This window comes from Benincasa hispida, chromosome 6 (genome assembly GCF_009727055.1).
Source record: "Benincasa hispida cultivar B227 chromosome 6, ASM972705v1, whole genome shotgun sequence".
Taxonomy (NCBI): domain Eukaryota; kingdom Viridiplantae; phylum Streptophyta; class Magnoliopsida; order Cucurbitales; family Cucurbitaceae; genus Benincasa; species Benincasa hispida.
In genome coordinates, this window is record NC_052354.1 from 52,911,159 (window position 1) to 52,931,387 (window position 20,229).

A 20,229-nucleotide genomic window follows, 5' to 3' on the forward strand; every position below is an offset into this window, starting at 1 on the left:
TTCGTTCGTCACACTGTTCTAAGATTTAATCCGATATGAGCTAGTAAGGGAACCTCATGGTCCTACAAATCATGCTCCAATGATCCACGATTTACTGGCTAAACTCTTTAACCTAATTAACCACCATTCGTTAACTACAAGGTCACTCCACTAAAGCCTAGTAGTTGCACTCCCTCACCGTAGATATATCATGTCAACTCGATATAACCATGATTAGTAAGTTAACCATTCACAAGTTGTTCGTAATAATGGCTGGGTCAAAAGTTGTTTTACCCCTGAGATTACATTTTTCTTCTTAAGTCCCATTGATCCTTTAATGAACAATTGATTTGTGATCCAATCACTTAACCGAGTCCCTCTCAGGCCATTGAGAGAGTGGGGTTCCTTGTTCAAGACCCAGAGTCAACACTTAAGGGAACAACCTCTTTACTATCCCTATAAACGGGTAGGAGTGAATTTTGTCTTGCACCCTATTTCCCAGCTATCTACCCGGTCTTACCCCTGAAATAGGAGGCTTATTGAGCCGGCGTGTTGAGCCAACCTCACCCATGCAAATCTAAGGATAATCCGAATAAACAGGAGTTCATAGTTAGCTCAGGATTAAGGTTAAGTTACCTAGGTCATCGCTTTGAAATAGTCAGTCTTAAACAGTAAACAACGTTATAAAGTAAGAAGCGACTGATTTCGTGGTCCGATTTTTGTACAAACCCATTGCATAGGACGCGCCCACTCCTCCTGTCATAACATGTACGAATTAGGATCACATCGTTTGTAGGCAAACTTTATAACAACTATAGAGTGGGCGCATCCAATAGTATTACTAGGATAAGGCACCCAACCTTATCCATATACTATAGATCGTTTGGGTCGAAAGGAAGTGGTGGTCAGAGTGGTAACAAGAGCATTGGTGGTGATAAAGGTTGTGTGTACAGAGTGGACATGAATATAAAATATTGGTGACATACAAAATTGCCCCCCAAACACTGAGTTGAGTTCATATCCTCAACTAATAGCATCTCATATCCTTACCCCATACAACCCCTATATGTAATATTTAAAAAAAAAAAAAAAAAAAAATATTAGAGTTGTTTGGCCCACCAACACTATTGAAGTTTCTACTCATTTTTCTCTATTTCACACATTAGTCGAGGAATTTCATTTTACAATTTTACACTTCAAACACGAAATTCTTATCTCCAATATATTAACTTCATACGTCATAATTCAACTTAGTGCTCCAAATACCTGAACCTTTTGTTTCAATTAAAAAAAGTATGAGAAATGATTTTAAATCTTGTAATTTGAAATCTAGAAAATTATTTTAAAATTTTACTTCATTTGAAATGAGAAAGATTTGAAATGATTGTTATTAAAAATTTATATTTGGACAGTAACCAAAGAATGAAAGAATGTTAAGAAATTTAATAATATAGAACTTTTAATTATATTTGTTAATTGAAAATTATAATATGATAATGTTAAATAAATAATTTACCTTTATAGTCTATGAAATCCAAACATTGAAGTCATGAAAGCATTTGTATCTTTGGATTTTGAGTGTAGTTTTCATTTCATTTCTAGATTTTTTATTTTTTATTTTTTTTTTTATTGTGTGTTTGGTCTCTGAAACTAACTTTTGGGTAATCAGTTTAAAATGATTATAGTGTACTTTTTTAAAAATAAATTTTTAGAGTTTGAAAAATTATGGAAACTATTTTTTTAACGGTAAGAGTTTTCGAACTACAAATAATCACTAATATACTCATATGTCAATTGAGCTATATTTATTTTGACTATTATGAAAATTAATTTAATTAATGATATTAGTAATGAAAAAATAATGAAAGAATCATACTCAATTTAATTCTTTTAAATTAATGAATTGAGAATTAACTCAAATAGCTAAAAGCAAGCATTAGGTAAAAACTTAAAAGTAAAAGGGTACAATCTTGGAATTTGGGATCAAACAAAAACTAATGTCGAAAGATAAAAATATAGCATCTTGAAACCTAAGGACCAATGAAAACTAAACTCAAAACTCGAAAGTAAAAATATAATAGTTTGATACATAAGAACTAAAACCCCGTTTGATAATCGTTTGATATTTTGTTTTTATTTTTGAAAAATAGACCTATTTCATCCACATTTCTTATAATGATTTGCATTTTTTAAAAAATACAATGGTTGAATTCTCAATCAAATTCTGAAAACAAAAACAACTTTTTGAAAGCTACTTTTTTTAGCTCCCAAAATTAAGCTTAGTTTTTTAAGCAATTGGTGAAAAGTAAGTAACAAAGAAAGAAATTTAGAAATAGAAGTAATGTCCATCGGCTTAATTTTAAAAACAAAAAACAAAATGATTATCAAATGAAGCCCAAATAATTTCAATTGGCAAGAACTAAACTCAAAACAATTTTATAGAATTTTCAATTTAATTCGAGTTGAAACGGACCTAAATAATTTCAACTGACAAGCCAAATTGAAAAATTCAATCTACAAAAACTAAACATTAGGGTTAAATGGTTTGATTATCAATTTATTTTAACACCCTAGCGGAATGTTAGTTAAGCCTCATCAATGAGCCTATACCCTAAAGACCACCCAAGTCCGTTTCTGATTTTATCGAAGTTCGATCTAAAGTTAATATTTGATCAGATTGGCCGACTCCTGATCATTTGTTGGATTAGATATAGACCATCTTTTGTGCTTTCTAAAGATTTATTTCAAATGCTTTTAACATTAAAAGTCATTCCAAATTGGTCATCAATTTTGATTTGGTATTTTTTTAGTAATAGGATAAAGAGAAATTCAAACTACAGATCTCGTTATCACTAACACACTCGTATGTCAATTAAACTTCTATGTGTGTGAAAAATAGAGGGTGAGAGATTCACTTGAAACTTGGATGTTCTACATATCCAACAACTTGAAGTGATTGCAACAAAATTTGGCAGCTGACAAGCAAGCAGAAGTCAGCACAATATTAACCTAATTTCTTTGTATATAAGAGATGACTCCAAAGCATAGAAGGCACATCTTGATATCTTATTTCCCCTGGAGCTTACAATAGGCATATAAGCAAGATCCCATAAAGCCAAGTGACTGCCCAACGACATTAAGCTACCAGGGGAAAAAATAACTGATAAGTAAACGAAAAGAAAAGAAAAATGCATATCAAAGGCTTCAACGTAAAGAAATTGGCTTACGAAATCATAGGGGAGTCCACCGAACAGAAACCAGCCGATTCCAATGCTAAAAACATCCTATTATAGAGCATTCAAAAGTCAGAAAAAGGAACGTAAAATTATATAGGATGATATGCAAACAGAATAAAGTCTAAAATTCTGGCCTAGGCAAAAAGGGGCATTTGTCTACATGTCCTCACATACCAACTAATACAATAAGGGAAACAGTTTGTTTCAGTAAAGACACAATATCATCTTCACAACCATTCTGGCCAAACAAGATGACTCTTTGACGCTGTCTTTATGATTAATGACCAGCCCCCACAAATAAATGAAATCTAACCTTATGCTAATATCAGATCATACTATCACATTTTATAACGTATCGCATTAAGGATAATCATGTTTATTGTAGCCTTAATGCAATGACCATGTCTATCGCAATCTTCATTTTTCTTCACTTCAATATTCATGGGGAAAGCACAACAAAGGGTGAGAAAAATGAAAATTGCGATAGATATGGTCATCACGTTAAGGCTAGGATATACATGATCATTCTTATCGCGATACGTTATAAAATGCAGTAATGTGACCTAACGTAAGCATAAGGTTAGATTTTATTTGTTTGTGAGTGAGGGAGGTCATTAATCATTCAGGGGTTGAAAAAGGATCATCTCTACAAAAATCTTGATCTTAATGCTTGTTTGGAACAAGCTTTTCAGTGCTTAAAAAGTGTTGTTAAGTGCTTAAAACTTGAAAAATCATTCCAAACAAAACATTAATATGCATTGCGTGCATATATAAACATGAAGAAGATTGTTAAAAGATAATTCATGTTCCATATAGCATAAGGAGATGTAGGAACTAAGCACTGCTCACCTTCAAATTACCGCAGACTGTTTGTGTCAGTGCTGAATTGAGAGTTGTATTCAGAAATACAAAGTAATTGATCAAGAAGGCCATTATACAGGAGAGAAGCATCACACACTGCAAGCATGAATTGCTTCACTCATCAAAAGTTACAATCAAGCACTTACTGATCTGAGAAGTTCAGAAAGATTATAGCCTATCCAAACGAACCATGATTACTCAGAAAATTATTAATCATTGCAAATCTAGGGTGCATTAACAGTGAAAAGAGGAAGCAGACAGCTATTAATGAATATTACATTAAAAAAAATGTAAGAAAAACAGATCAAATTAATTTTATGAGAAACTGAAACAGACAAAAACCACCGACAGTAGTTTGTTGTTAGATAGATTGGTTGTAGTGAACTCTTTAATCAATAAAGATTTAACGTTTACTCAGTTGATAGTGGAAAGAAGAGTTGTCAGCCAGAGCCATATGTTTCTTCCTGGATTGCTGTTACCTACAAACGTCTCATGCTTCAGCATTTTTTTCATTCTAAGCATTTACTGTTTTGGTTTAATGTTTGGTTGAATGTCCATGAGTAACAAAATATGCCTGGAAATAAGAGGTTTGGAAATAATATTACTAAGAATAAGAGACTATTGTGTATGGTTGGTTTGCATGAACATCCCGTCAAATCTTCATGAAAATGAGTTATATATGTTTTTATTTTGTGTGATTACTTCAAGAAGAATTTTATGGTTTTGTAAACCTAGACTGAAAAAACTTTATTTGGTAACTATTTAGGTTTTGTTGATGAAAATTTAGCTTGTAAACATTCCTTCACCTATGAGTTTGTCCCTTTTTTTTCCCTTCTAAAGACGTTTTAAAAGTTTTAAGCAAAAAATTGAAAAGTAAGGTCACGTTTGATAACCATTAGGTTTTTTAAAATTAAACTTATAAATTCCTCTTACACCCTAAATTTCTTTCTTTGTTATCTACTTCTTACCAATGATTTAAAAGTTCATGACAAGTTTTGAAAACTAGAAAGAATAAAATTGTTTTAAAAACTTATTTATCTAAGAGTTCAAATATATCTTTAAGAAATGAGAAAATTATTGTAAAGAAACGATGAGAAAACAAGCACAATTCTAAAAACAAAAAATCAAATAGTTCTTTGGTAATTTTAAAAAATTTGTTTTTGCTTTTATTTTTTAAATTTGGATAGAAATTCAATTATAGTAAAGAAATTGTGAGAAAAAAAATATTTTTTTAAAATAAAATTGTTATCAAATACAACCTAAATAGTATTTAGATAAAATCTAATATATACCTATTACTTTTATATAATTAGTAAAAAGATTTTTTTTTAAAAAAAAAAAACCATGGAAACTTAAAAAGATATATATTTGAGATAAAAAAATATATATATTGAAAGAGCTGTGATTTCCAACTGTATTAAACTAGTAGGAGAAAAAAATATATAGAGAATAAGTTAGATCACTCTGTATGTTGTTTAAAAGATGAAAATTTAGGAATAATTTCCAATTTAAGCGCGTGTATATATATATATATAATATTCAATATTCAGTAATAAAAAAAAAAGTTTGTATATTTTACCATTTTTAAAGAAGAACTATTTTTCAAATATAAGAAAATAAATCAAAATATTAATAAATATAACAAAATTTTACTAATAGACAGTGATAGATACAAGTAATAGCTTATTACGGTTTATCGTAGATAGACGGTGATATTTTAGTATTATTTCTAAATATTTTCTACCATTTTATTATTTAAAATAATTTCTCTTTTCAAAAATGCCTTTTATTTGATAATTTTTTTAAAACAAAATATTTTTTATCTTCTAAAATCATTTAAGGTATACTAAACGCACTTTGAATAATTAATTTCTACAAATGAACTGTATAGTTTGAGAAAAGTGGATTTTGTTTAAAAATCATTTTTTTTTTTTTCTAATTCATGGATGAACATTTGAATTTGATAAGTCCAATAAAATAGAAGGTAAAAGAAAACACTAGTAAAGAGTAATACATGGGTTATACCTTAGTCCCAAAGTTATAAAATGTTCAAAATTATGTACCGATACCGAACATGGGTTTAGCTTACCCAATCAAATGGCTTCTCAGAGTTTTCTATAATTTCTTAGCTTTGAGCCTTCGAAGCCAATATATATGTGAACTTTTGTTCAAGTAGGTGAGCATTGAGCAACAGAATATGAAAGAGAAGATACCTGGAAGCCAAAGGAAAATAAGTAACGAAAATTTAATGTTGTCTCGACGTCTCCCCTGATTGTTATCCAGAATAGCAAAAGAGGCCCACATATTACCCCTATGAATATAAGAGAAACATTTTAAAGATGAATCCAAAACTAAAGCTTGTCACAACAATGAAAAAAATTATTCAAAAAATAAATAAATAGAGAAATCCTCTTACCATTGCACCACATGAGACCAAAGGTATTCAAACCACTGGATTTCCCTGGAAGTACTTACAAGTGTCATAACTTCAATATTAAAGAGAAGAGAAAAAGAAGTTAATAATCATTAGATTACCTATACGAGCAATAGAGGCAAGATATATAGCGGTACATATATTTGCAATGAACACCACAACATAGGAGTAGGTATCAAATGACAAATCCCTGGATCCAGCCACCACTGCGCCAAGTATAATCATCCCCACACTGATGAATCCTTAGATTTTTCAGGTAGGAAATGAATTAGCATTGCCAAAAATTTATGAATGTGAAACCTTCAGCCCATTGCCATGCTACTTTCTTATTCCTTTTCTTTTCTTTTTTATAATATTTTTTACTGAGACCTCTCCTCGGACGAGTGGAGTAATGCTACTTTCTTATTCATTTTTTCTGTTACTTTTCTTAGCTAGGGGAAGAGATTCAGATATTCAGAAGTTCACAGGAAAACGAGAAGGAGAAATGGGGATATTGTCAAAGGGCTCACTAGTGCATCTCGATCAAGATCGATATCAAAACCAAAACAAAATTTTAGCTTCTTTCAATGAAGCATTCAAACAATCGTTTTATTTTGTATGTATTCCCAAATAATCTATTTGTATGTAATCTTTTTCAAATTCTCTATTCCTAATCCAAATTCCTAATTTATTTCCTCTTTGTCATGGACTCTTTCCAATTTCACTATTTCATCGTTCAAATCTAAGTAATCAGATAAAAAAATAAAAAACAAAGTTAAATGCATGTTGAAATAGGATTTCGGGAAAGATTAGGGGGAAGATTATAGTCGGTCCTAATCTTCATCCTGATTAGGATTCTACCGAGAAACCCAAAAAACGTTGGTTTTGATGCTTCATTAAAAGAAGTTAAATTTTTGTTTTAGTTTCGGTATCGATCATGGACAAGATGCACTTGGATGAACCATTAAACCAACTGGCCAAAAATTTTGCTATTTGTAAAAGGTGAAAACTTTTTTATTCTATTTCTGAAAATTTCCCAGAGAAATGTATACACCATCCTTGCCTACCTGGCAACAACAAAAGGTGAATGAGTCTGGCCTGTCAACAAGTACTCAGCAACCATTGTAAATGCTACAGTAGTTCTCCTCAATGTTGTATACATTGGAACATTGATCCCGCGAACAGATTCCATAGTCACAACCTTTAACAGGGAAAACTTAGTTAGCAGATTTTACACGATATCACTATATTGCTTGAGATAAATAAAATACCATAAGATACGTACCATGTAAAGCAAATATGATATGGCGAGGGGAAGTGTTTTAACCAAAGTCTTATAAGGTACAAGGATTATTGATCTTCCAGCACCGATGCTTTGAGATTCCCCTCCCACTATGAAAGAGATCATCTTCCAACGGTGCAATGCATATAGAAGTGTGCATGAACACATAATCTGAAGAATGTAAACTGTGATATATATTAAATGTATGAGAAAAGAAGGGAATATCGTTTATTCCATTAGAAAAATTCAGTAGATCTTCTACCTGGAAAAGAGTTATAACATTGGCACATGGAAAGTTGTAAGAAGAAAGAGCTGCTTTGTTGAACATTAGCAACAGAACTGCAGGATAGATGACAACATATTCTCATTAGTAACTAAATGCAAACAAGATTATCACTTATAGAACTACTTTTCAATATCCAATAATTGAAGGAACCAGAAATTTTAAACCAATGTTCAAGCCTCCAAGGCTCTTCGTGCAAGCATCCATCGATTTCTAAAAAGTATATTAGAACTAACAAAGCATTGTTACTCTAACATTAGAGTACTTCCAACTATAAAGATAGTGCCCAAAAACAAATCTTATTACTCTATTGCGTATTGAAGCCAAAAAAAAAAAAGTGATGAAAAGTGCATTTAAATCAACTATATGGTAATCTAAACCATCAATTTATTAGCTAGCTTAGACACCACAAAGGATATAAACAAAGAATGATAGAAAGACTTGAGCTGAATTTTAAAATGATTTTCAAAAGCAATTATTCTATTATCTTACGTCAATTCTTGGAAACATCCTTGATCCTTTCAATGTTTTCCATGTTTCCATAATTCCTAAAAGGTAATAACCACATACACATTATCTTTGTACACCCTACCCTAAACACACACAAAATAAAATAAAATATTTTAATATTTTTAAAATGGAATAAGAAGAGTTTGCCACTTAGCAAACTATGATTGAACATTTAGGTAAGATGCATGAAGATGCTTATAGCCTAGGATGCACATCAATATTAATCTAATAGGATCAGGTATTAGGGGATTAGGGGTATATCAGTAATTAGATAAAGTGGCTTGTTAGGTAGTTAAGTTTTGTTAAAAATATAGAGAATAGATGAGGGGAAACCAAGCAATATTTTAGTGAAGGATTTAGGGTTGAGAGTATCTCAAGATTGGAGGGTCCAAGTATCTCGAACACTTAGTTTACCTTGTATTTTCGTTATCATTTATCTTTCAATATTTTCGGATTCTATCCTACTAATTCTTAAAAAAAAGTGAATTTTATGAAAGTAGCAAAAGGTGAAAAATCTATGCTCAATGAACGATTTCTTGCTACAGTTTTATGTAAAAAAATAATAAGAAAAAAAACTCATTTAATTATGATATGTAAAAAAAGGGTGAAAGGACTGGACCCTGCCTTTTTTCTGGAGACTTTCAAACTTTTTAAGCGTGATAGGTAGCCTCCACCACTATTCATTCAAGCTTGTCATTTCATCAACACTAGAGATTTTATATTTTATCACATTCGTCTTCCACTAAATATTGTTTTCATCTTCCAAGACCCACCATGCACTCACTCCCTCTCTCTCTCTCTCTCCACAACTTGCTGGCTCGCTTTCTGTCTATCATCCCATCATATGCATATAGTGAGCCATTAAGTACTTTATACACAACTTTATTCTCTAGACATTTATAGCCACTTTCAAAAGTCTAGTAGTCAAACTAATTTATAGAAAAAGATGATCTTAAATAATTTAATGTTTCTCTCTCACAGTGAAAAAGTCATCCTCCTCCCAGTTTCCAACATAATCAATCATGATTCAGAGGGTTACCAGTGAGAAGGTAACTCTGCGTATAACTACTTTCTAGAATTGAAGCAAAAGATTTGGCCAAACATTCTTCAAAAATCAAACAAACAGTATATGAAACCAAACATACACATTGCCGCTCACACATCTACCCCAATAGTATAGGATACCTTTTACTTTCTTAATTTCTTTCTTTCTTTCTTCCTTCCTTCCTCGGGAGCATGGCAAAGTGATTAGGAATCTTCCAAAAGTGAAAAAAAGAAACAAAACAAGTAGCAGTTGGAGTACAGAGTATTGGGAAAACTTCCACTTCTATCCCAAGAATAAGCCAAAAAATAACAGAGAAACTAAAAAAACAAAACTAAGGGACGCAAGAATTTACGTGAAGGAAAACTACGGCCCATAAAAAAATTACTATGTAAGTTACAATCACACATATGAAATCTGTCACTAATAATATGAAAGGGTGATTAATTTCATTTATTAATAAGCGCAATACAAGTAATAAGTAATTATAGAAATAACCCACTAGTTACAGAGAGGTTAGGAAGGCTTAACAGATTTCAAAACTCATATTAACAAAATAACACCTTAACCATATCAGCTAATAAGAATATTTCTCTTCCCGATCTCCAAGTACAAGAGCACTCTATCAAAATTTTTATACTATTCATATCTTTTATCCACTTTGAAATTAGAGAATACATTAAGAAACTTCAACTAGATTCAGCATACTCAAATTTGGAGTGTTTCTAATTAGAATAATTTGAGGTTCATTCTATAATACTTGGACCCTTGACTTCCTTAAACGTTTGAATGATACGTGAGACAGCTGCAATTTTAATATTTTATCAAAACTCAATACAGAGAACAAAAATGAAGAGCAATAATTCCAGTTTTTAATGCAATATCACAAACTAGCAGAAATCCTAAAATACATAGAAACATGGAAGGAGAAAGCGAAAAAGACGAACCAGCGGAAGCCATATAAGAAATAGCGGCATAAGCTCCTCTCTTAGTCATGGCGACTCCAGCTACTGGTGGTGGTGGCTTCAGGTCATCATTTCCACCTTGCTTGTGAAGCAGTGGAAGCAGCGTCGTCTTCGTCTCAGTTTTCTCAGACGCCATAGCTTCAAAGCTTTCTTTCACTGAAATGGCGTTAAAGCGTTAAACAGGGAGGAAGAGAAGAGAAGAGAAGAGAGAAAAAAATGGCAGTCAAAGAATGTGGAAGTATAGGACACGTGGCTGAGGCTTATAGGAGTAGGGCCCACTTTAACTCGTTCTGAAATACTCAAATATTCGTGCAGTTACGATTCGTATTCCTCGGCGCTTTCTCATATTTATTTGTTTTTTTATTTATTTCCCTCCATTTTCGCTCCCATTTTTGTCGACTTAATTAGATAAATATTATGGTTTAAATACTTTGACAAAAAGAGATGGTTTTAGAACTATTTAGCAAAAGAAAGGAAAAAAAAAAAAAAAAAACTTGATTTCTATAAAAATTAAAATACTTTTATTTTATTTTTTTGTGCGTAAAAAAATGGAACATAAGATTGGTTACACCTAATAATTCAAAATAGAACTATTTATTTGTCTTTAGTGAAGTAAAAGATACACTCCAATTAAATGCCTTCCTTTAAGAATCGCAATCTATTTACTAAGTAGTTTCAAAACTACATGTTTTTGCTAGCTTTGTTTTTAAACCATAATATTGATAAAATTAACCGCTAAATTGAATATTAAAAAAAAAAATGAAATTTCAAATTCATACACTTTAAAGTTTGTTAATCTATAAGACTAAAAATTTAAAGGTTAAACTCATAAATAATATGGACTAGTTGCATAAGTGAAATTCAAACCCAAAATAATATAATATGTAGTACAAAGATAAAATAATTGCACATATACAATAAAAAATGGTAAAAGACCAAAAACCCACGTTCAACCACCATTTTGCATGTTGTTTCTCGATTTTCTTAAATTGAAAGTTATCATTGGTAGCTGTTATCAGTGATAGCTTTCAATTTGAGAAGTGTGCTATCAATGGTTATCATCAATAGCTATCACTAATAGTTGCTATCAATAGCTATCACTAATAGTTCTATCAGTGGTAGCTTTTCGATTTGAGAAGTATCTATTGCTAGCACTAATAGATGCTATCATTGAAAACTTTTAATTTAAGAAATGTACTATTAATTGCTATCGTTGATAGTTGCAATCAGTGATAACTTTTAATTTAAGAAACGTGCTATCAGTTGCTATGACTAATAACTTCTATTTGTTGCTATCAATGATGCTGCTATCGGTGAATATCACTTATAACGTTATTAGTGATAGCAACTGGTAGCTGCTATTAATGATAGCTTTCAATTCAAGAAATGTGCTATCAGTTGCTATCATTGATAACTGTTATTGGTGATGTTGCTATTAATTATAGCTTTCAATTTGAGAAATGAGCTATCAGTTTCTATGATTAATATATTTTTATCAATGATAGTCAAATAGTGGTTATTCCTGATATATTTCTATCAATGGTAATGTTTTGATATTTTTTGTTGTTTGAATTTGATATCATGTTATACTTGTTTGTAGTAATTGAGGTCCTATGATTAATTTGTTGATTCATGTAGTGTGTTTGTATGTCGTTGTTGAAGCATATAGGTATAAAATGATATCCTTCTACATTGATAGTCATAAATGTTATCATTGATAGCTACTGTCAGTGACATATCGTTCTATTGCTATCAATGTAAGGATATCACGGGTAGTATTTATATATTATATAATGTAGTATTTGAGATGAAATGACTCCTCAAGATTATTTGATTATGCATAAAAATTTTCATTGATAGCATGATCTCATAGTATCATTGGTAACATGCTATCTATGATAACATGTCATTAATGATACTATTGATAGACTTCATACTCTTAAAGTTCTATAAAAAGAAAATAAATATATATATTGGCTTGTTTGATAATGTTCTCATTTCTCATTTTTTTGAGAAATAAATTTGTTTAATAACTATTATCGATTCTTATTTCAAACTTTTAATAAATATTTCTAAAAATGGTACAAAGTTGAGGACTAAAAAAATAGTTTATTTTAAATCTATTTTTATTTGCTATTTATATTTAATGTTTTGTTATAATAATTAAACTTGATGATTGACTTGTTGGTGTTAAGTCACTTATGAGTTAGCCACTTTCAAGTCTTGGGTTTGAAACTCAGTCTCATAATTCTTTTTGGAAAGATGAGGAGAAAGGAGAGACGGAAACAAAAACTAAAGAAAGGGGAAAAAATTAAAATAAAAAGTTGACTTGCACTTCCATATTTTAAAGATGTACTATATTTTTAGATTTTTTTTCCTTTCTTGTTCTATCTATTACAAATATCCTAATAATATATATTGCAAACAAACACAATCATTTATATAAATTAATGAGACATGGAACAAACACATATGCACCCTCTTCAAAACATATAGAGAGAGATTAAAGTTCTGTTTTACTATTTTGACTACTGTACCTTGATTTTTTATCTTTTAAACCATATTCCTGTTGGGATTGGTGTCCTAATTCTCCAAAGTCTCGTAGTTTGTAATATATACACATTGTTATGAATAAAATAAGAGTTGTTGTATCTGGCATTTACTCATATCCAATAAATAAAGCTTCATGGTTATCGTATGTAAACTTAAGCATGTATATGAGATATACAAGTGGATCATGCCTTAAGTGATAACCTAAATAGATCTGTAGTATACGGATTAAGGAAGGATTCCTGATCCTGGTGACACTACAGATACGGCCCGTTTTGTAGAGGTTTGCAAGTGTCATGAACTACTACAAATAGTAGATCCTGACCATTCGTTTGGAGACATACGAGTGGAGGTATCCTATACAAAAAGTATGTATAAGACCGGACCACGAGATGATTCGTCTCTGTATATAACGTCGTTGATACTAGAGACTTACATCTCACATAAACCACCATAGGTGACATGACCTCAATCCTAAGTGTTTTGAGAACTCATACCTTTGAGGGCGGTCTTTTGATTAGTATGGGCGAGAGTGGCTAGATTTCCAACTCTACATGCCTACCTTTTTGGGGACTTGTCTGATTTTGGAGTGGGAAACTCAGTTACACAAAATGGAATTCACTCCTTCCCCGAAGCAGGGGTAAGTAGATAGATTGTTCCCTTATGAGCAGATTCTGAGGCTTGAACATAGTGATCACAACTTCTCTTTGGAAGAGAAGACTCAGTCATAGTAGGACTATGGCTTATGTTAATTAGAAGGACTAGTGGTACTTAAAGAGTTAGATGTAACTACGGGGGCATAACGGTTATTGACCTAGTTGTACTTACGAGTAATCTGAGAAGGGTTATCGCACTATTGATTGATTAAAATGCACATATAATATATTTGTAGTAAGGAGAGTTCAGCTGTCGATCTCTAGTGGAGTGTCTGACAGTTAACAGATGGTGGATCCCGTGACTAAAGAGTTTAGTCAGTTATTCACGTACCATTGGAGCTTCGAGCTACAGGTCCATAACGTCCCCTTGGTAGCTCAACGGATTCAAGTTGAGGATCAGTTCTTGGTGTTGATTTGAAATGTTCAAATTGACAAGAGGTAAATCGATTATATATGATATGATCGATGTGATGTATGAGATACATCAAGTGAAAGATTAATGTAAATGATATTTAAATTAAGTGCCATGATTTAGAAAAAGAGTTATGGTTTATATGTTTTATGAGATGAAATATTAGAACTATAGGTTATAAATATATTATGGTAAGTTGGTTATCATATATATTTATAATAATATTAATTATTGGATAATTATCTTTTTTTCTCTAATAACCAATTGAGTGGGAGGTTATTGGTGGTTTCATGGTAACCGTGAGATAAAAGGAAAAATGTTTTCCTAAAATTAGTAATTGTTAATTGAGAGTTTCTATTCTCGGAAAGTTCTCACGGTGGTTGTCAAATGAAATAGATTTGCTAAACGATAGCTTGGAGAGACTAGACGATCGTGGAGTGTTTCTATATGATAGACACTTAGCTGGCCGATTAGCTTAACGATCGTGCAGCTTTTGTTAAGTGATCGCATAACTTTTATTAAACGATTGGGCATCGTCTATATGATAGACTTATCATATCTCCCACTTGCTCAATCATTTACACAATTGTTCTTCCTCTAGTCTTGTCCTCTAACCAAGTCCACATAAAGTTCATACTTCTGGATTCTCACACCGAGAATACCAAAGTAGCCATTGTGGTGGTGTCATACTCAACTCGACATAGTCGAGGTTATTTAGAGCTCGTTCATGGTGTTCGCGTGGAGTCCACTATGTTCGTGATCTTAGAGATCGCGGTGTTCGATTCTTTGTTGAACGTGTTGTATTGCGGTCGTGGTGGACGAGCATTCGTGTGCTGCAGTCTTGGAGTTTGTTCGAGCGTTTGTGATCAAGGGTGTTGAAGATGAGTCTTCAAAGGTATGTGTATTTTTTTCCTTGATCTTTAGAAAAGCATGTGGTAATTTTGTTGTATGCATAGCCTGTTGTTTCCGTTTCTGTACTATAATTGTTAATGTTCATATACGATTGAAATTTGGAACGATCATTCCGCTGCTTATGGAAATCCTCATGTCCGATTTCCTTCAATTCCTCCAATTGTCCAATGATAATAATCATAATTTTTATGTCAGAAAAGACACCATTAAAGAGAGAAAGTGTATTTAATATAATTTCTTTTCATTTTCAATTGGAGAGAGAAAATACACTTAATATAATTTTATTTTTCATTTAACGTATTTCACCTATCAAACAACTCATTTTACTAACAAATTCATGTTATTTTTAAATATACCTTTGAATATATTAGATTTTTGCAAATGTTCTAACCCATATATGAAATGTACTAGTAAATATATTTGATATATTCTCAAATACAATTGGTTTCATGGCAAATATATAGTAGTAAATATATTTTTTGCTTTTTATGTATATATATGTGACTCATTTCAAATATATACGAGATTATTTCAAATGCATTTATAAGAAGTACAGATTTATTGTTGTTATATAATTATATTCCATATTTTAATTTCAGTCTCGTTTTTATTTAATTATATATTCCACATACTTTGTCATATATACCCATGTATAGTTAGTAATTTTGCAAATATATACCTCATATTGTATGCACTCTAAAATGTACCGATCTATATACAAATTATATTCGTTTGTATAGTTGGTATGTATTGTAGGGGAAACTTAATGAATTTACAACACACAATCAAATATCCACTACAAGAAATTTGAGCTTTGATGTCAGTTGAAAAAACTAAATACGGATGTATAATGTCGGTTTCTTAAAATAAAAGCAGATCTTTAATGTTGGTTTTAAACCAACAGCAAAGATGAGGCTACAGTATCGGTTTAAAAATGACATTAAAGATCCACCCTAAATTTTTAAAATAAAATATAAATATGTGATATTTAAATTAAACAAGCCCTAGCCCGCAAATCGTTTCCCCTTTCTCCATTGTCTCACCCTTTTTCTTCCTCTCCCCCTTCTCCATCGTCCCCCCTTCTCTCTTAATTTCTCTCTCTTGTATCGTGAAAGCAGTGGAGAGCGACAATGACTTGTTAGGTATTGTGCGTTCAATGGGGGCATCTACGACGGACATTTGCAGCAATGGACGAGCTGGGTATCTGCGACTGATTTGCATTCAAGAGAGAAAAATCTTGAAATTGGAAGAATAATTTTAATCCATTTTCTAGCGAGTGCAAGCCTGAAATTGGAAGCTATTGCTCAAATACATCGCTCGAAGGTATAAATTCTATCTTTATGTTCTTTTGTTCTAGCTTTACAAAAATAGACCCTAAAACCTCGTGTACTTCTAATTTCTATTATAGTTAGAATAATTCTTGCTTTCGTTCCATGTTGATTTAACTATTGTAGATTGAGCTTGTGGTTTAAATTAATTAACTATTTATTTTGTTCTAGCTAGTAGCTATAGAGAAATTGACCCAAAACTTTGTGTAGTTCTAATTGTTGCTTTCATAGTGAGAAGAACTCTTGATTCGTTGGATATTTTGGCTATTGTATCCTGAGCTGGTTGTTTTAATTATTATCTACTTATTTTGTTCTAGCCAAAAATAAATTGACCTAAGATCTTATGTAATTCTAGTTGTTGTGATAGTTAGAAGAATTCTTGATTTCGTTCGATATCTTGGCCATTGTATCTTGAACTTGTGGTTTCAATTAATTTACTACTTATTTTGCTCTTATGATTTCAAATGTTCTGCTTTTTTTGGTCTCAGCTTTACATAAAGATTACTTTCCTTCTTTGTTGTTAGATTTATGTAATAAGAATTAGAGGTGGTTAATTTCTATACACAATATCATATCAAACACATCACTTAACATTAGTGTTAATTTCTATACACAATATCATATCAAACACATCACTTAACATTAGTACTATGTGGGATGGCATTTAACATTTTTATTCAATGTAAGTTTCACTCAATAGAACAATTGCGGCAGATTTCGTTCTTTGATTGTCTTTAACTGTGACATATCGTCTCTGTTTTAGTATTCTCTTCTCGTTCTCCAAATCTGAATTTTGGTGGCTTTTCGCTCTAATTGGATCATTGTTTGAATTATCGTTATTGGTGATAAAGAGTTTTATGGCCAGCTTGGATTTCAACGCAAAGAAATACAAGTTTTATGGCCAAGTCTGATAACATTTTTTGGATTGTCTTTGAGATTTCAATGCAATAAAACTTTCTTGAAATCTATACAATCAATGCCGAAAAGGGTTGGTTTGTCCTAGGGGCTTATTTGTAATTTTCTTATAGGCCTAGAGCTTATTGTCTGTCTATTTATTTGAGCAAGTCTTCCTATATTTCTGTATCACTTGAATAATAAAAAACTAGTCTAAATCACGATTTTTTCTCCCTAGCCTAGGATTTTTCACGTAAATTATTTGTGTGTTTCTATTCTCTTTCCTCTTTTATTTTCATTATGGTATCAGAGCAAGGCGACGAAACCCTAGCCGCCATTGATGAGTCTCCTTCGACGACCAACTCCGAGATAGCTGACACGATTAAGGAAGCTGCCCAACAGTACCAAGAGGTTGCTACCGCATCTTCTTCAACAAATGAGTGACGCCGGACAGACAACCCAATCTATCGATGGACAGATCGAGTCATGCCCAACCATGGAGGATCGCAGACAGGTTAGGTCACGATCGGCCGCAGAGGAATGCACCCAGTCATGACACGTCGATGGCGCTCCAATTGCGCGTGAAAAAACCCCTCATCGACGGTGGCGCCCAACCCTACTTCAGCAGCGCCAAATCCGTCGATCTTTCAGGTGCAAACGGTTATAGGCGTCCAGATATGATCGAACCTGGACATCCAAATCTGATCGAAGCCCAGCCATCCGCGCAGACCCGATCCATCGAAGCCGTCCAGACTCGACCGCAGCAGACCTTCTTCACGGCAAACCCTCGGGTGTAAACAGGAAGACACGGTGATTTCCTCGGTTCAACCAGTCGCGACTTCATCGGCTTCGTCTCTGAACAGCAGTCGCCAGTGGATCAGCCAGTCCAATCCGATTGCAATGGCGTGGGTCCCGTCACTTTTCCAGCGAACTCTCCGACAGTCGTGAATAGGGTGTGTTCTAATGAGATTAAAAAAAGATTTGTTTTTCTTTAGCAACAACTCGCAGATCTTAGGTCAGTTCTTAGCACGAACTCACAAGGTGCTCAACCAGAGTCGTCCAATCTTCAGCTGTACTCCGAGAACCCAGTAACCTCTTTCCATTCTTTACCTACTGAAAATTTGTTGTCTGGATCAATCAGACATTCTGCAGGAATTATTATTGGAGAAAAGCTGAATGGCCAAAATTATTTCTCCTAGTCGCAATTCATCAAAATGGCTCTGGAAGAAAGACAAAAATTTGGCTATCTAACTAAGGAGATACCCAAACCTGAATCTGGTAACCCCCAAGAACGCATTTGGAAAGTAGAAGATTCATTGCTATGGTCATGGCAGACCGTTGCTTTATACGACAACTGCCAAAGACATTTGGGATGTAGTATAGCAGTTGTATTCAAAGAAGCAAAATGCATCCATCTATATACCTTAGGCAAGCAAGTCTATGAATGTAAGCAAGGGACTATGGACGTAACATCGTACTTCAACAAATTATCCCTGTTATGGCAAGAAATGGACTTCTGTCATGAAATTATCTGGAAGTGTACACATGACGGGACTCAGTATTCCAAAATCGAGGAAGTTGATCGAGTGTATGGTTTTTCTGGCTGGGCTAAATCCGAAGTTTGATGGTGTTCGCAGCAGGATATTAGGCCAACGTCCTACACCGTCGCCTATGAAGGTGTGTTCTGAAATACGCCTGGAAGAAAACAGGTCTAGTGCAATAAAAATTCAGTAGTTACATCTACTGACATTGCTACTTTTGCCACAAAGTCCTCCGGATTTGACAGTGACAAGAAACCTCCACCTGTTTGTGAGCATTGCAAAAACACAAGTGCTTTTGCCACAAACGACATCAGTCACAGGACAAGTCTAGTCCTGGACAGGCTCTGGTAAGTGGCTCGGCGAATGACAAGGCCTTGGCTCAACCTCAAACTGACTGTCAGAGTAACTTAAGTACTGCCGAGGTCAGTGCGATTGCACATTCAAGTACGACTCAGTCCTTTGGTTTTATTAGCATTGATGGAAAACGACCCTAGATTGTGGATTCTGAGACAACATATCACCTGACCGATTCTTCTGATCATTTTATATCATATCACCTGAGCGTCGGAAATGAAAATATTAGAATCGCAGATGGGTCCTTTGCCCCTATCGCAGGAAAAAGACATCTTTCTCCTTTTAAGGGTCTAATATTTCGTGATGTGTTGCATGTTCCTAGAATTTCATACAACTTATTATCTGTCAGTAAAATTACAAGAGACCTAAAATATCAGACTGTTTTCTTACCCAACATTGTTTTGTTTCAGGATCTAAGCTCGGGGACGATGATTGGCACTGTCCAACATGATAGAGGGCTCTATTTCCTGACTGATGAGACTTCTTTTAAGGATGGTTATAGGACTGGTTTTATTTCTTTGAATTTCTCTACTGCTGAAACTGATTTTATGTTATGGCATTACCGTCTAGGACATCCCAATTTTCAATATATGAAGTATCTTTTTCCGCATTTATTTCATAATATTAATCTATCATCCTTACATTGCGATGTATGTATCCAGGCTAAACAAAATCGTGTCTTCTTTCATTCTCAGCCTTACAAACCATCCAAACCTTTCAGTCTTATCCACAATGATGTCTAGGATCCTTCTGTTGGGATTGGTGTCCTAATTTTCTCGGAGTCTCGTTGTTTTGTAAAGATACACATTGTTTAATGAATAAAATAATTGTTATTTAATTCTGGCATTTATTCATATCCAATAAACAAAACTCATTGGTTATCTTATGTGAACTTAAGCATGTATATGTTATATACAAGTGGATCATGCCTTAAGTGATAACATAAATAGGTCTGTAGTATAAGGATTAAGGTGGGATACCTGATCCTGGTGACACTACGGATACAACCCG

General features: G+C 32.9%; 1 protein-coding gene across 3 annotated transcripts; it reads right to left on the minus strand.

The window, feature by feature from the left end:
- Window positions 1–2,767: 2,767 nt before the first annotated feature.
- On the minus strand, window positions 2,768–10,770 carry LOC120079423 (UDP-N-acetylglucosamine transporter UGNT1-like). Of its 3 annotated transcripts, none has more exons than XM_039033594.1 (10): window positions 10,554–10,770; window positions 8,034–8,110; window positions 7,775–7,942; window positions 7,557–7,690; window positions 6,612–6,742; window positions 6,493–6,537; window positions 6,290–6,387; window positions 4,065–4,172; window positions 3,207–3,263; window positions 2,768–3,120 (listed from the first exon to the last, which is right to left on the minus strand). In XM_039033594.1, the coding sequence occupies exons 1-10, from the start codon at window positions 10,705–10,707 to the stop codon at window positions 3,046–3,048; spliced, it is 1,047 nt and encodes a 348-aa protein (XP_038889522.1). In that variant the 5' UTR covers window positions 10,708–10,770; the 3' UTR covers window positions 2,768–3,045. The 3 variants fall into 3 exon arrangements, with proteins under 3 accessions (XP_038889522.1, XP_038889524.1, XP_038889523.1); XM_039033596.1 differs by having other exon boundaries at window positions 7,775–7,956; window positions 10,554–10,689; XM_039033595.1 differs by lacking the exon at window positions 10,554–10,770 and adding an exon at window positions 9,750–10,394.
- Window positions 10,771–20,229: the final 9,459 nt, after the last annotated feature.

Coding starts and splice junctions, on each gene's coding strand:
- LOC120079423 (XM_039033594.1), bottom strand. CDS start 10,707: ATGGCGTCTGAGAAAACTGAGACGAAGACGACGCTGCTTCCACTGCTT. Junction 7,943..8,033: donor ATGTTATAACTCTTTTCCAG/GTAGAAGATCTA, acceptor TACATTCTTCAG/ATTATGTGTTCATGCACACT. Junction 7,691..7,774: donor TATCATATTTGCTTTACATG/GTACGTATCTTA, acceptor TCCCTGTTAAAG/GTTGTGACTATGGAATCTGT.